The 15,485-nt window shown below is 40.1% G+C and overlaps 1 protein-coding gene across 3 annotated transcripts in view; it reads right to left on the bottom strand.

The window, feature by feature from the left end:
- Positions 1-14,037, bottom strand: part of rph3aa (rabphilin 3A homolog (mouse), a) — a 56,450-nt gene extending 42,413 nt beyond the window's left edge. Inside the window, exon 1 of one of the 3 annotated variants that reach the window (XM_086301522.1) lies at positions 13,850-14,037. In XM_086301522.1, coding sequence (XP_086157648.1) covers positions 13,850-14,037 — 188 coding nt within the window. The remainder of the gene's footprint in view (positions 1-13,849) is intronic. The other 2 variants (XM_086301523.1, XM_086301524.1) reach the window with 2 other exon arrangements.
- Positions 14,038-15,485: the final 1,448 nt, after the last annotated feature.

Below are 15,485 nucleotides of genomic sequence, written 5' to 3'. Positions count from 1 at the left end.
TAATAAAATTATTCCTCAAAAATAAACTTGCCTAATAATTCTGCACTCTCTGTAGTGTACCCATAGAGTATGAAGACATCTAAAGTCCTTTCAGTTTCAACTGCATCTTTTAGTGGTGAATGCTAATTTTTGGTAGCTAAGTTAGTCACTTTTCTATCAAGGCTCTTCTTGCCTCTTGTCTTTGTGTTAGCTTGTTTCTAGTGCAATGATATGGAGGTCTCCTGACGTGTTCTAGTAATTACAAAACAAGGAACATTCCTTGCAAAAGCATATGAAGTATTTAATTCAATGCATCTGTTCTTCTGGAATCCATTGGCACTAGGACCCCTGTATGTAGGGTTTGTTTGTTTTTTTAACTAAATAAGCAACCCAAATAACAGTTTGTTGTTAGTTGATGCACAGATCGCTGGTGGCATATTATGTGTTGGACATTTTTGCCCTGAGGCTCCTGAAATAATATTTGGGTCATGCGAGGGACAGACAACAGCAGCACATAAAAGTGTCATATCAGTTTTCTGTTTACAGCTGTGCTTCTGTTAGATAATCACATCTGCCCACCTATTCTTCCTGTCTGTGAACAATTTAAGTGTGCTCACAGTACACAGCTAATCAAACAATCCTAGCCACAGTGGATTTGTGCAGCACATCTGCTGTTCCTGCTGTGTTGAGACAATTCCCACTGAAAACAATAATGCCTCAGCTGCAGAAATGAGGAAGAGTATAACCAATTCAATGGTCAGTATTGCTACATGCTCCAGTGAATGAGCTCATGTGGAAACAGCCCCCACTGGAAGTAATGGGAAATCTGAAATTCATCAGTTTCAATTGATTGTTGTAATGGATTAGGGCAAAATGGACACGACCCCTACCGCGGCACCAATTTATCATCAAAAAGGCGATTTCACTCACTTAACTGGAATGGTGCAAAACATATGGCAGCTGTTTATTTTTTACCCTAAAACATACAAAAGATTTGTGCCCTATGAATGCATTTGATATTTATTAGATGAGGTCCTAAGTTGGAGAATGAAGATGTCTTAGATACTCTGCCATAAGCTAATGCTGCAGCATTTCTCTTGTAATCAGTTTTAGAGTAAAACTGTAACATTGTCTCTTAGACTTTGCAATAAAATGTCTGCATGTAGAAATCATAAGTCAGGTTGCAACAAACTCTAAGGGAACTCTACTAATGGTAGGTTAATTTACAATTATTTTATCATTAAAGGCTGGAACTATAACAAAAACATATCTTTTCATTAATTTCAGCTGGTATCAATACTCAACAGTTTTGTTTTTATTTACCATCTCTGTAGTCCTACTAGGGTTTTATTTTTTTTAGTTTGTTTATTTTTCTGTGTTCATAGGCAGGTTGACATATACTTATGCTCTCGAGGCATTGGATTTTAGGAAATACAAGCTTCTCAGGGTGGAAGTTTTTTTAGTTAGTCAGTATTATTGTTTAATATTTAAATTATAACAACTATAATATCTCCAGATATCCGCAAAAGCACCTTTATTCTCTGACCCACAAGGCAACCTCTGGGGCCTTTGTGCCAAAAACTGCAGTTCTTCTAATGGGCATTTGATGTCAGTTTCAAGAGCAAGTCAGTCCCCATAGATGCCCATGTTAAACTGCACAACTAAAATAGCATGTATACAGCCTGGTAAAAGAAACCATTTTGGTAAATGGAATGATTCTTATATAGCGCTTCTCTAAATGGTAATGGCCTGTATTTGTATAGCGCTTTACTTAGTCCCTGTGGACCCCAAAGCACTTTACACTACATTCAGTCATCCACCCATTCACACACATTGTAACCACAGTTGCCCTGGGGCACACTGACATAGGTGAGGCTGCCAGACACTGGCGCCACTGGGCTCTCTGACCACCACCAGTAGGCAACAGGTCAAGTGTCTTGCCCAACGACATAACGACCAAGACTGTCGGAGCTGAAGCTCGAACCGGCAACCTTCCGATTACAAGACGAACTGCCAACTCTTGAGCCACGATCGCCTGTACTCTCCTAGAGCACTCAAAATCCTTTATACAACATGCCGCATTCACATTTTTTATGCTTAAGTTTTATACTTAACTCTATTATCTATCTTAACTTTATTAGGAAATAATACTTTGACTAATACTTTGGCTTGCTGTGAAAAATTTGTGTACTTATTAGCATTACATTTTTTGTCTCTGTGTTGCACCTGTATAGTTTATGGATTGCTTACTAACCAAGCTAGCTAGTTTTAGCTCAAGTCCACCCTGTCATCCAAATATTGTCACTTCTTGTTCCTGAAAACCAATAAACACAACTGCAAGTCCATCATTGTTATCAGCCCGTACTCAGAGCCAGTGTCAGAATACGCACTGTATGTAAATGCTGTTAAAATGTTAAGTTACATAATTTCATGAATATATATAGTTTGCGTTGAAATGTCTTTATTTGAAATGTACATGTGTAAGGTGAGAGCTAGTGTCTCGTGAGAATACCCTTAACGAGAGCACACGAGACTTTTCATGGACTGCGAGGGAGCAGATGTCTCTCATGAAGCGATTTAAGCTAAAAGTTTACTAAAAGAAAGGGCAATACAAGGACTTAAGGACCTCTTTTCAGGACAAGCAGCCAACGAGGTATTTGTCATTTGAGAAATGTTTTTTATTTGTGTTTGGACTTAATATGTGTACTGTAAAGTTGCTAATTGTTTGTACTGTTCGCTCGTGACCAGTTCTCACGGCGTAATGGCGTATCGGCGTACTGGTGATGGTGAAGCTGAGGAGAGAAGGCCCAAGTAATAAACGCCCGTTTCAAAGAACCGACCTGTGTCTGTGTTGTCGTGAAGAGAGCTACAGTGAGAACTCGCCTGCTCAACACGGGTAGGAGAGGACAGGATCGCCGCGGATGACGAAACGACGCGGATCCGGTGCATCACGTCAGATAAGCAGAGTGCATAACGCATATCGGCACAGCATTAACAAGCAACGGTGGTTAGACTGAGTTAAAGCGCTAATTTTCACGTTTAAGATCAGGAGAAGCTCTACCACAAAGTGAAGTTAAGGTGGTGTGAGAAGTGGTTAAATGTGAAAATTGCAACTAAGGGACTCATCTGTTATTCTTGCTTGCTTAATGTAGAGATTAATCCAATGTGTTTGCATTTATAGTTGTTGTACATCACAAGGTTTATAGAACAAACAAGTAAATATTTAACAAGCTCACAGGTTATGAGTAATTTTGAGTTATACAAAATCTGCTGAGTTTAAAGGGCACCTTATGTGAATTTTAAAGGGGTACTATACTGATGTGAAAACTTGAAAACCTTTAGTAATGTAAATGATAAGGATTTAAGGTATTTCTAAGTACATTTACACTGTTATTGTATATTTGTGATAAGGTGATTTTTGTTGTTCTTGTCTGTTTGAAACTTAAGTTCAGTATTGAAGTCAACAGTGTGTTGGAAGACTCATACATACATTTATGAACCTTAATTCAAATTAAGTTTATTGCAACTTTCACTTACACATAGTCCAGAAGAAATCTAGTTGAAGTTTAATAGCTGCACAATCACACTGCTATAATCTCAACATGTCTAACATAAGCAGAGAGACCTGCCATAAAGATGCTGAACAATCCGCTCAAGCTGAAGCTACTGTCACTGAATCTGCAGCAGAACTAGAGGGGCTTCGAAGAAGTGAGAGGGCGCGTACCCTAACAGAAAGGGGAAGAGCATACCAAGATGAGAGACTGAAGCACATTCAACGCAAATACAAAATCATCTATGAGAAGTGGAGGTGTCATGCACGAATAGGCAAAGAGTTATTAAGTGGTGATGCTTCTAAGGATGAGTTAACTGAGCTTATTGAGAACATCAAAAGCACCTGTTCTGATGTAAAGGTGGTTTATGAGGAGCTGCGTCAAGCGCAAACCCCTGAACCAGACCTGCGGCGCAGGGTTGATACATGCATGTCATTCTCAGAATTTATTATTCAAAGAGCAGAGAGACAGCTTAAAGGTCATGAAGCAGATAAAGATGAAGAGTCTTGGCCTGATGCTGGATCTGTTCTAGGCTCAACAGGTTCTGTTTCTAGACCACTGTCTCGTCAAGGATGTAGTTCTACCCACTCTAGCAGCCACTCTGTCAAAAGAATAGAGGCTGTAGCTGAAGCTGCTGCAACTCAGGAAGTCTTGGCAGTGTTGGAGGAGCAAGAAAGGGAAGAAACAGAACTTCAAATGTTAGAGGCTGAGAACCTAGCCAGACAGCAAGCAATCCAAGATAAACGTAGAAAACTTGCACGCCTAGAAGAAGTAAAGAAGCTAAATGCTGCTAGAGCTCGAGTGAGGGTCTATGATGAAGCTGAAGAAAACATAGAAGCAACTGATTTGTCGTATGGTAGTGAAGTACTGCCAGAGCTTAGAGTCGCTGACTCCACAGTACTTCCAGTCACAACCCATTCTCTCAATGCATCAAGTCCCCCATTTATTCCTCAATCCCTAGCAGTCACAAGTCAAGCTCCTTGTCCACAACAGCTACCTCAGTCTCCTCCAGCCTCAGTGTTGAGGCCTCAAGAGCAGAATAGCTTAGATCTAGTCAATGCACTAGTAGAAGCTATGAGTGCAAACCGGCTCCCAACACCAGAGCCTGGGGTGTTTACAGGAGATCCCTTGAAGTTCAAAGACTGGCAACTGTCCTTTGAAACATTAATAGAAAGGAAGAACATCCCAAAGAATGAAAAACTGTATTACCTAAGAAAGTACTTAGGTGGCACAGCAAAGAAGGCCGTGGAAGGATTTCTTCTATTGGGCACAGAAGCAGCATATGACTCAGCCTGGAAGCTTTTAGAGAAACGTTTCGGAGACCCATTCCTAATTGGGAAGTCACTCAGAGACAAGCTGCATGCATGGCCAAAGATAGGTTCTAAGGATGCTTGCGAGCTAAGAGAATTTGCAGACTTTCTCAAGAGCTGTGAGGCTGCCATGTCTCATGTCAAGATGCTGGAGGTCTTGAATGACTGCGTTGAGAGTCAGAGGATTCTGCTGAAATTGCCAGATTGGTTGGTTTCCAGCTGGAATCGCAAAGTGATGGAAGTCAGACAAGTGAAAGCTGAGTACCCACCATTCAAGGTGTTTGTTGACTTCCTATCAAAGGAAGCAGATCTTGCTTGCGATCCAATTTCCTCAATACAAGCACTTAAGAGTGTTGAAAGCGAGAAACCAAGGCATCTACGAAGCCAAATAGTTCAAGCAAAGACTCTGACCACAACTACAACACAGAGCAGTATTACATCATGTGTTTTCTGCAAAAGGACAGGACACATCCTAGACAAATGCCGAAGTTTCACAGAAAAGACAGTTCAGGATCGTGTTAAGTTTGTACACACAGAGAAGCTTTGCTTTGGATGTTTGAAGACCGGTCATCACTCAAGAAAATGTGATAACAAAAGCACGTGTGAGAAATGCCAAAAGAGACACCCAACATGTTTGCATGACGATAAGTTCAAGGAACGTCAAAGGCCAATCCACCTAAATGCAAGTGAAATTTCAAAGGACAAGGCAGACACCACAGAAAGGACCGCAACAGCCACTTCCAACAGAGTTATTCAAGAGGGTCTAAGCACACGAACATCTTCTATCTTGCCAGTCTGGGTGTCATCTATTAAGCAGCCAGATCAAGAACTGCTAGTTTATGCACTCTTAGACACACAGAGTGATACCACCTTCATACTAGATGAAGTAGCTCAAGGCCTGAACACAAACAGAGAGAATGTCAGTCTGCGACTGTCCACAATGTCTGCCAAGTCGACAGTTATTCCATGTCAGAAAATGACAGGTCTACAAGTGAGAGGATACAACTCAGAGAAAAGGATTCCACTACCACCTGTTTTCACAAGAGAATTTATTCCAGTAAACAGGCTGCACATTCCTACCTCTGAAACAGCTCTAAAATGGCCACATCTAGAGCAACTGTCAGAAAAGATTCCACCACAGTTGGATTGCGAAGTAGGCCTTCTTATAGGCTACAACTGTCAACGAGCCCTCCTCCCAAGAGAGATCCTGTCTGGTGACGAAAATCATCCATATGCGCAGCGGACTGATCTGGGCTGGAGCATTGTTGGTTGCTCACATTCAGCAAGCGACAACAGCGATCCAATAGGATTCAGTCATAGAATCATAGTACGACAAGTGACACCAACTGTGCATCCATCAGTTCAGCTAAAGAAGGAAGTGCACTTTGCGTGCAGGACTCAAGTCAAAGAGATCAACCCACTTGACATAATTAAGACTTTTGAATCAGATTTCACAGATCACTCAACAGATGATAATCCAGTTTCTCAGGAGGACCTCCTCTTTCTGTCTAAAGTGAAAGCTGGAATAAGACAGAAGGAAGATGGCCACTATGAACTTCCGCTTCCTTTCAAGACAGACAAACCTAATCTTCCAGACAATAAACAGTGTGCAGTTCACAGGCTCAGCTCATTAGAGCGTCGACTGAGGAGAAATGAACAATATTACACGGACTATGTCAATTTCATGAATGAAATCATAAGTAGAAGAGATGCTGAGAAGGTGCCACAGTCTGAATTAGACAACCAGCCAGCATGGTACATACCGCACCATGGTGTCTACCATCCCCACAAGCCCGGGAAGATCCGTGTGGTTTTCGATTGTTCGGCACGCTACCAAGAAACCTCTCTAAATGACCATCTCTTGACAGGTCCAGACCTGACTAACACATTAGTTGGTGTGTTGTGTCGATTTAGAAAGGGTCCTATAGCCATAATGTGCGACATCGAAAAAATGTTTCACCAGTTCCACGTTGCAAGGGAACATCAAGATTATCTCAGGTTCCTCTGGTGGGATGGAGGTGATTTGGATTCTGAACCCTCAGTGTACAGGATGAAGGTACACCTCTTTGGGGCAGCTTCATCCCCCGGTTGCTCCAACTTTGGACTGAAATACCTAGCTTCACAAGGCCAAGGCAAGTTCAGCAAAGAAGCCATTAAGTTCATCCAAAGAAGCTTCTATGTAGATGATGGCCTGACAAGTGTAAGGTCGACTGCTGAAGCTATACGCCTGGTAAAGGAATCAAGAGCTCTGTGCAAAACAGGAAATCTACGGCTACATAAGTTTGTATCCAACGATGAGAGTGTGATTGCAACAATTCCACCACAAGAATATGTTCAGACCAAAGATCTAAACATGGCTCTAGGAGAACTTCATATCGAGCGAGCACTTGGAGTTCAGTGGTGTGTTGAGGCGGATGAATTTCAGTTCAGGGTGGTGGTAAAAGAAAACCCACTGACAAGGAGAGGCGTTCTCTCAACTGTTGCCTCAGTCTATGATCCACTAGGTTTCGTGGCTCCATTCCTACTTATCGGCAAACAGATTCTTCAAACACTGTGTAGAGACAAGGTAAGCTGGGACGAACCTCTCCCCGAGCACATCCAGCCACAATGGGAGTCATGGCTCAAAGATCTGCCTCATTTGGCAGTTCTAAAGATTCCAAGAAGCTACCTTCCATCAAACTTTGGTGAAGTCTCACTATATGAGCTTCACAACTTTTCTGATGCAAGCTTCAAAGGGTATGGTGCATGCTCATACCTTAGAGCGGTGAGTGAAACAGGACAGATAAGTTGTTCACTTGTCTTGGGGAAAGCAAGAGTAGCCCCTACCAAACTAACAACCATCCCAAGGCTTGAGTTATCTTCAGCTGTGACCTCAGTCCGCATTGGTGATATCATTAGAGGCGAGCTGGAGATTGAAAATGTGCAAGAGTATTACTGGACTGACTCAAAGGTGGTCCTTGGCTATGTGAACAATGATGCTAAAAGGTTCCAAACATTCGTGGCCAACCGCATCCAGCGAATAAGATCTAGCACAAAACCTGAACAATGGCGACATGTCAACTCTGAAAACAACCCAGCTGATGGAGCCTCAAGAGGATTGACTGCAGTTCAAATGAAAGAATCTAGCTGGCTGAAAGGACCCAACTTCCTTTGGCAGCAAAATCTCCCACATGAAGTGGGAATGGTGGGAGAAGTTGAGGCTACTGATCCTGAACTTCGGAGAGCACATGTTCATGCAGTTAAAGCAAGAGAACAGAATCCAATGGTAAACCGTTTAACTAAATTTTCTGACTGGTCCAGAGTGGTGAGAGCCATTGCCAGGCTCAAGAGATTTGTCAGAGAGTTTAAGGGATTTCAGTCGAGAACTAATGAGTCGACTAATCTTGAAGAACGAAGAGAAGCAGAGATCTTCATCATCAAACTCGTACAAGAAGACGCTTTCGCTGAAGACATAAAGAAAATAAGAGGCAAGAAGGAACACACTTTGAGCAGGCACAACAGGCTACGCCAGCTGAATGCTTTCCTGGACGAAACCAATGTTCTTAGGGTGGGAGGACGGCTGTCTCAGTCAGCCTTACACCATGATGTAAAGCATCCTGCGATTCTTCCGAAAAAATCTCATGTGTCAGCTCTGCTGGTCAAACATCATCATGAGCTTATACACCATCAAGGAAGGGGCATGACCATGAACGAGTTGCGCGCAAGCGGAATATGGGTCCTAGGATGTGGAAGTGTGGTCTCCTCACACATTTACAAGTGTGTAAAATGTAGACGATACAGAAGAACAACTGAGGTTCAACAAATGGCAAATCTACCAGGAGAGAGAATTGAGACATCTCCCCCCTTTACTTATTGTGGGCTTGACTGTTTTGGCCCCTTTATTGTGAAGGAAGGAAGGAGAGAGTTGAAACGATACGGATTGTTATTCACCTGCCTATGTTCTAGAGCAGTTCACATAGAAACCCTTGACGATTTGACAACAGACGCATTCATGAATGCACTTCGATCATTCATAGCTATTCGAGGACCCGTGCGCCAGCTAAGATGTGATAGAGGCACAAACTTTGTTGGTGCTAGAAAGGAGCTTTCTGAATTGCTTGAAGGAATGGATCAAGACCGTACAAGGGCGCTTGGTTGTGAATTTGTGCTGAATGTCCCATCAGCTAGTCATATGGGAGGAGTTTGGGAACGCCAGATTCGAACAATCCGAAGCATCCTGATAGCTATGCTCGACAAGTCCGCCAGCAGACTTGACACCACAACTCTAAGAACGTTTCTGTATGAAACAATGACCATAATCAACAGCAGGCCACTAAGTGTCGAGCATCTTCACGATCCTACTGGTCCGGAACCCCTCACTCCCAACCACATTCTAACCATGAAATCATCTGTAATTCTGCCACCCCCTGGACAATTCTGCAAAGAAGATCTCTATCTGCACAAAAGGTGGAGAAGAGTACAGTTTTTGGCCAATGAATTTTGGCAACGATGGAAACGAGAATACCTGCTAAACCTCCAACAACGACAGAAATGGCAGAAGCTGTCACGAAACTTGCAACCAGATGACATTGTAATATTAAAGGATGACAGTGCACCAAGAAACCAGTGGAAGCTTGCAAGGGTTGTGGAAGCCCTGCCCAGTGCAGATGGCAAGGTGCGAAAGCTAAAGCTTCTGCTCAGTGACACTACTTTTGATAAGGGAAAACCAATCACTAAATCAGTTTTCCTTGAGAGGCCTGTTCACAAAGTAGTTACATTACTTGAGGCCACCTAAAACACACGTAAAGCTAAATGACCTACACTTAAATGTACACTCACACATCACTTCCTTATAATTTTCATTGAGGAAAATCTCTCATTTTAAGTCAATGAGTGATTTTGGTGGGAGTGTAAATGCTGTTAAAATGTTAAGTTACATAATTTCATGAATATATATAGTTTGCGTTGAAATGTCTTTATTTGAAATGTACATGTGTAAGGTGAGAGCTAGTGTCTCGTGAGAATACCCTTAACGAGAGCACACGAGACTTTTCATGGACTGCGAGGGAGCAGATGTCTCTCATGAAGCGATTTAAGCTAAAAGTTTACTAAAAGAAAGGGCAATACAAGGACTTAAGGACCTCTTTTCAGGACAAGCAGCCAACGAGGTATTTGTCATTTGAGAAATGTTTTTTATTTGTGTTTGGACTTAATATGTGTACTGTAAAGTTGCTAATTGTTTGTACTGTTCGCTCGTGACCAGTTCTCACGGCGTAATGGCGTATCGGCGTACTGGTGATGGTGAAGCTGAGGAGAGAAGGCCCAAGTAATAAACGCCCGTTTCAAAGAACCGACCTGTGTCTGTGTTGTCGTGAAGAGAGCTACACTGTATATGAGTACAGAGACCAGAACTCTAGAGTTGTCTAGTCTCTGTGCTGTAATGTGATCTGAAACATGACTGAAACTATCCTACGTATCATGCAAGTTAAACAAAAAATGTCTGAAGCTGGTCAAAAAGGACTTTTTCAAGAATCTTAGTAAACACAAAATGCACACAATTTTAAGTGAAAGTGTTTATTATTGAAGGGGGGAAAAATCCAAACCTACATGACCCTATGTGAAAAAGTGTTTGCCCCCTAAACCTAATAACTGGTTGGGACCGCCAGGACTTAAAAAGCCAGTCCAAAGTCTTCATTTTGTTTTTATTAAGAGGTGGACTTGCTGGTGTGTTTTGAATCATTGTCCTGCTGCAGAACTAGGTCATGAACAGACTGAACAGTGCCATTCTTCTTCAAGATGTTTTGGTAGACAGCACAATCCATAGTTCGATTTACCACAGCAAGTCTTCCAGGTCCTGAGGCAGCAAAAGAGCCTCAGATCTCACTACCATCACCATATTTTACTATTGGTATGATGTTCCTTTTCTGAAATGCTGTGTGGGAGTCAAATCTTTTTGGCTCTTTTTGGGGGAGGGGTTGGCTAATGTGAGATGAGCCTTCATGTTGTTTCTGGTCAGGACTGGTTTTCTCCTTGAACCCGTGGATGACATTTTTGCCCAGACTCTTTCTTATTGTTGAATCATGAACTCTGACCTTAACTGAGAAATCTGAAGCCTGCAGTCCTTTATTGTTGTTCTGGGTTCTTTTGTGACCTCCTGGTTTGAGTGCCATTGGAGTAATTTTGGTAGGCCGGTCACTTATTGGAAGCTTCACTGCTGTTCTTTTTTTCTGTTTTGTGTATAATGACTCTCACTGTGGTTCAATAGAGTCCCAAAGCCTTAGAAACATCTTTGTAACCCTTTTCAGACTGACAGATGTCGGTGACTTTATTTCTCAGGTATTCTTTAAAGCGTGATATGAAGTGTTGCTTTTTGACGTCTTTTAGCCTGTTTTATTTTGTCAGACATGTTCTATTTAAGTGATTTCTTGACTCAGCAGGTCAGGCCTGAATGTGTTTAATGAAACTGAGCTCAGCTTTCCAAAGCATGTGGTTAATCACAGTTAATTCATGATTTAACAAGAGGGGCAATTACTTTTTCACACACGAGCAGTAGGCTTGGATAACTTTTCTGAATTCATCAATGAATTCATCATTTAAAAAATGCATTTTGTGTTTACTCAGGTTACCTTTGTCTAATAATAAGAATTTGTTTGATGATCTGAAACATATAAGTGTGAAAAATATGCAAAACACTATGAGGAAGCAAACACTTTTTCACACCACTGTATATACATATACATATGCGATGATCATTAACAGAAGATAATATTCACCTCCTTTTCTTTTTTTCTTTTTTAAGACAGTACGAGAGGTATTTGGTAATAATAAGTTATAAGTTATTTTGTACTTCTGTCCAGCGCTTTGGTCAGTGTTGCTGTTGTAAATAAATGTGCTATATAAATAAAACAAACTTGAACTTTGAACCTTTCCCCCTCCTCACTCCATTCATCCCAGACTGAACAGAAATGAGCATCCTCACATTAACCACACCCACTCACATTTACACCTCCCCTCTTTTCTTCACCAGCTCTGTGTTGTCTTGTTGTTTGTCTAAGTATTTAAATCCTGTGATGTACCACTCTAAATGTATTCCTTAAAATACTGCTCACAAAAAAGAGAAACAAAACTGCTGTCAGATCCCTCAATAGATGGTGGAGACCAAAAAGTGAAACAAAGTTTAGAATGTCTGACTTACATTACGTTTGTAGATACAAAAAAACAAGTGAATGAAAATGTTTCCACTGCATTAAAGGTGCAAGCATTAAAAAGCAGGTATTGCTGGTTAAGATAGCTGTAACTGACCTTATATTGACAACTCTTTTATCACCAAACTGCTTTACTGCAAAAAGCAGCTTTCAGGACAATTAGGTATCGAATGGAAATGTCCCAAAAAACACAGACGCAAGAAAAAAAGCCAAGCAGTAAGATGGTTTTCCCCTGACTTCAGCAGTCAGGGTGTATAGAGCTAACGTTGACCATTTCTCCTCAAGCACATTAGCCACATCAGTCAGGACCTGAGAGATCAGCACCCTGTAATCCACAGGCATCCATCTCGTTCAAACTGCAGCCAATGCACCTGATTTCAAGGCTTTTCAAGGGATTTTTAGCAGGGATTATAGGCTGCATGGGAAAGAAGAGGGGGCTCAATGAACCCAACTGTTAGAGACAATAGAACGAAGATTAAAGAAAGTTATAGTATTGCTTATCAATTTTACACAATTCTACATAAATTTTCCTCCTCTCCTTTCATCTCTGTGTCCTCAGTGTTGACTTCTTCAGTGTCACTGCATATTACACACTAAGTTGTGGGTTCATTCCCTCTGCAAATAGATGGCAGAACCAGCCCAGTTCTCAACTGCTGTGAGATTATTGCAAACTCTAGATTGATTTCTCAAACTTATCATTACAGTGTCAAGAATATTAAAAGATAAGAAAACTAGCTAAGACAGTAGAATAGGTAACTTCAGCTAAGTTAACATGATACAGCTAGCTAACACCCATAGTGTATAGGAGACTATCTAGAGGTTATAGTGATAAAATAGAGTAAATTAACTCAATGAAGTGTGGAATTACAGTGCCTGCGTCATTTTATTGACTGCTGCAGCTGTCTACCATAATCATTATCAAAATGATCATTATCTGTGTTTATATGTTTAACATTTCAGAAATCACTCAAAGAAAATTCTGAAGTGGAGTACAGACTGAAGGGAAAGCCCCTACCACCTAAAAAACATACCAAATATAATAATATAATTATATATTATTATATTATATATCATATATAATAATTCATTAAAAATGGTGGAACATTTATGCCGGCTCTGTCCAACACTAAACTAAAATAATAAATAACAGATAAAAACAGTGTTGCCCTTAAAGCAAAAATTTTAAAGCAGTTTCCATCCTCTAATGTAAACCATGACTGGAAAGGCTTGTCATGAGTAGTTAGTGTAAAAGAGGATAAAACACACTTGACTGCTTGTCTACTAAGCTTTTACATATTACAGAGCCCGACTGACTGGTTTTAGCTTATCACAGCTACACCATTGTTAAGTCAAATGTCAGCCAGCAAAAAACAAGAATTTGTAGTACAGGCATTAGGTAATTTGTTTAGTCAAATGCAAAATACAAAAAATAAAGAAATATTTTTGAAATATTTATCATGTCTATATTAATGTAATGTCATATAACTGTATTAAAATGAATCCAAAATATGCTAATATGGATAAAGAATTTTCTAAACTTATAAACTGGTGTCAGAGCTTTTACATTCTTTTATTATTTAAAAGAAAAAAATCAGAGCTTTTAGGAAAATATCTAAATTTAAGTGTTTTGAGTTAGCACTCATTTTTTAAAGACTGCTTGAATAACATTTAAAGTAAACCAGAGACTACGCAAAATTCAGAGGTAGCAGTGAAGCAAGGAAGAAGTAAAAGAAACAAAAATGAAAAAAAAAGTCTAAACTAAAAGCTTTCCAAGGTCATTTTCTTCTTCTCATTAAAATACATGAAAGAGGGTGTGAGGACTTACCTGAGGTGTTCAGACAGATGTTGTGTTGTTCTTTTTTTCTGCCAGGAGCAGGCTGCTTCAGTGTGACACAAGGTATAATGCCAACAGCACAGCTTCAGCATCCTTTGTATCACTATCCTCACTGACAGCCTCCTCAGCACACACACACTGTAGTAAGAGCATCGCCCCTCCTCCCTTTCTCTCTTCATTTCCCCTTCTCTCTCTCTCTCTCTCTCTCTCTCTCTCTGTTCAACTAAATCCGTCCACTCTCATTTCATCAGCAGAAGATGAAATGGTGAGGTCACAAGTGCTGCCAAAGTGAGCTATTTAAGTCAACCTAAATACAATTCACCATGCAAAGTATTTGTACTCCACTGTATCTCAGATACAAATGTTGCCTTTTTTTTCCTACTACATTTACATCTCAGTTAATGTATTGATGGATACATCTTATATGTAATCAAATGATACGTTTTTGCATAGTTATATAGACTACATTAGATTTTTCTTGCCACAACCTTATTTTGGAATTGCCATTCCAAATTGTTTATTCTGTTTTTAAAGCACTACAGAACTATATGAAATAGTTACTGAATAAAATGCATATTTATTGACACATAACTATTAACAATACAATCATGTCACGTGACATCACATACAAGCAAATTCCATGTTGTCATTTTTTTCATCTATTTGCTTTTAGTCCTTTTAGTCTTTCACTGGTATTTATTATCTTTTTCTATTTTTTGCTTGTTGGTGTCGTTAAAATTAGTCTGTAACTTAATTGTATTGGTCTTACTTGCTTTATAAAGAAAGCTTAATATATAATAGTAGTAGTAAAATATATTTTATATTGTACTGCTACTTCTACAGGAACTGAATGTTTTTCCTTTTTGTTTTATGGATTTTAAAACCACTCCCATCCATTAAAATTTTCTTCTTATTCATGCACTGCAAAAAGCTTACATTAATGTACCATATGGGAATATTTTCTAATAGGTCTATTTTTAGTGCTTTCTTATCCCTCAAGCAAAACAGCTGCACTTATTATGTGCAATACAATGCAAATCCAATAGGCTTTCTGCACTGTGCAATTAGGGCCCATAATGATTATGTAATTCTATTATTCCGCAAAGGTAGCCCAGAGATAACCTTAAGCAATTTTCTAGGCTAGTCACTGGAGCAACAAAGCCAAACGCTGTTATTGTAATTCACCCTAATATGTGAAATGCACCTTGGGGTCGCAGTAGTGAAATAAGGCTCACTGTGAGTGAAGCCACTTTGATTTACTGAATTATGGTTGGTGAATCCCACAGATCTGCTTTCTGTCATCTAAAAGTTCAGCTTAATCTGAACAGCTGCCAGTCATTCAAACTGTGCAAAAGGCTGACCCGCCATTGCCCTCTTGTGGCTCTTTCATTGTACAGTGAGTTATCTGCCAATGGCGTTCCCCTCTCTGATGCCCTGTAATAACACTATATTACAGACTTAATTGACCATAAATTTCCCTGGTTTAGAGAATTGCTCAAAATTATAACTTAATTCAAGCTTGAAAAAAAGTGCCACAACAGGGTTTTTGTAAACCACAAGATTTGAGCAAAGTGTCATGCAACAAAAAATGGGCATTTGAGTTGGGCTTACATTTATTAAAGAATAA

The sequence above is a fragment of the Aulonocara sp. 'chitande type north' Nkhata Bay genome, linkage group LG7 (genome assembly GCF_057382095.1).
Source record: "Aulonocara sp. 'chitande type north' Nkhata Bay isolate Kocher_YH1m ecotype deep benthic linkage group LG7, A_spYH_male_GT1.1, whole genome shotgun sequence".
NCBI lineage: Eukaryota > Metazoa > Chordata > Actinopteri > Cichliformes > Cichlidae > Aulonocara > Aulonocara sp. 'chitande type north' Nkhata Bay.
The sequence above is the reverse complement of the archived record's forward strand: the minus strand, read 5'-3'. Positions and strand labels throughout refer to the sequence as shown.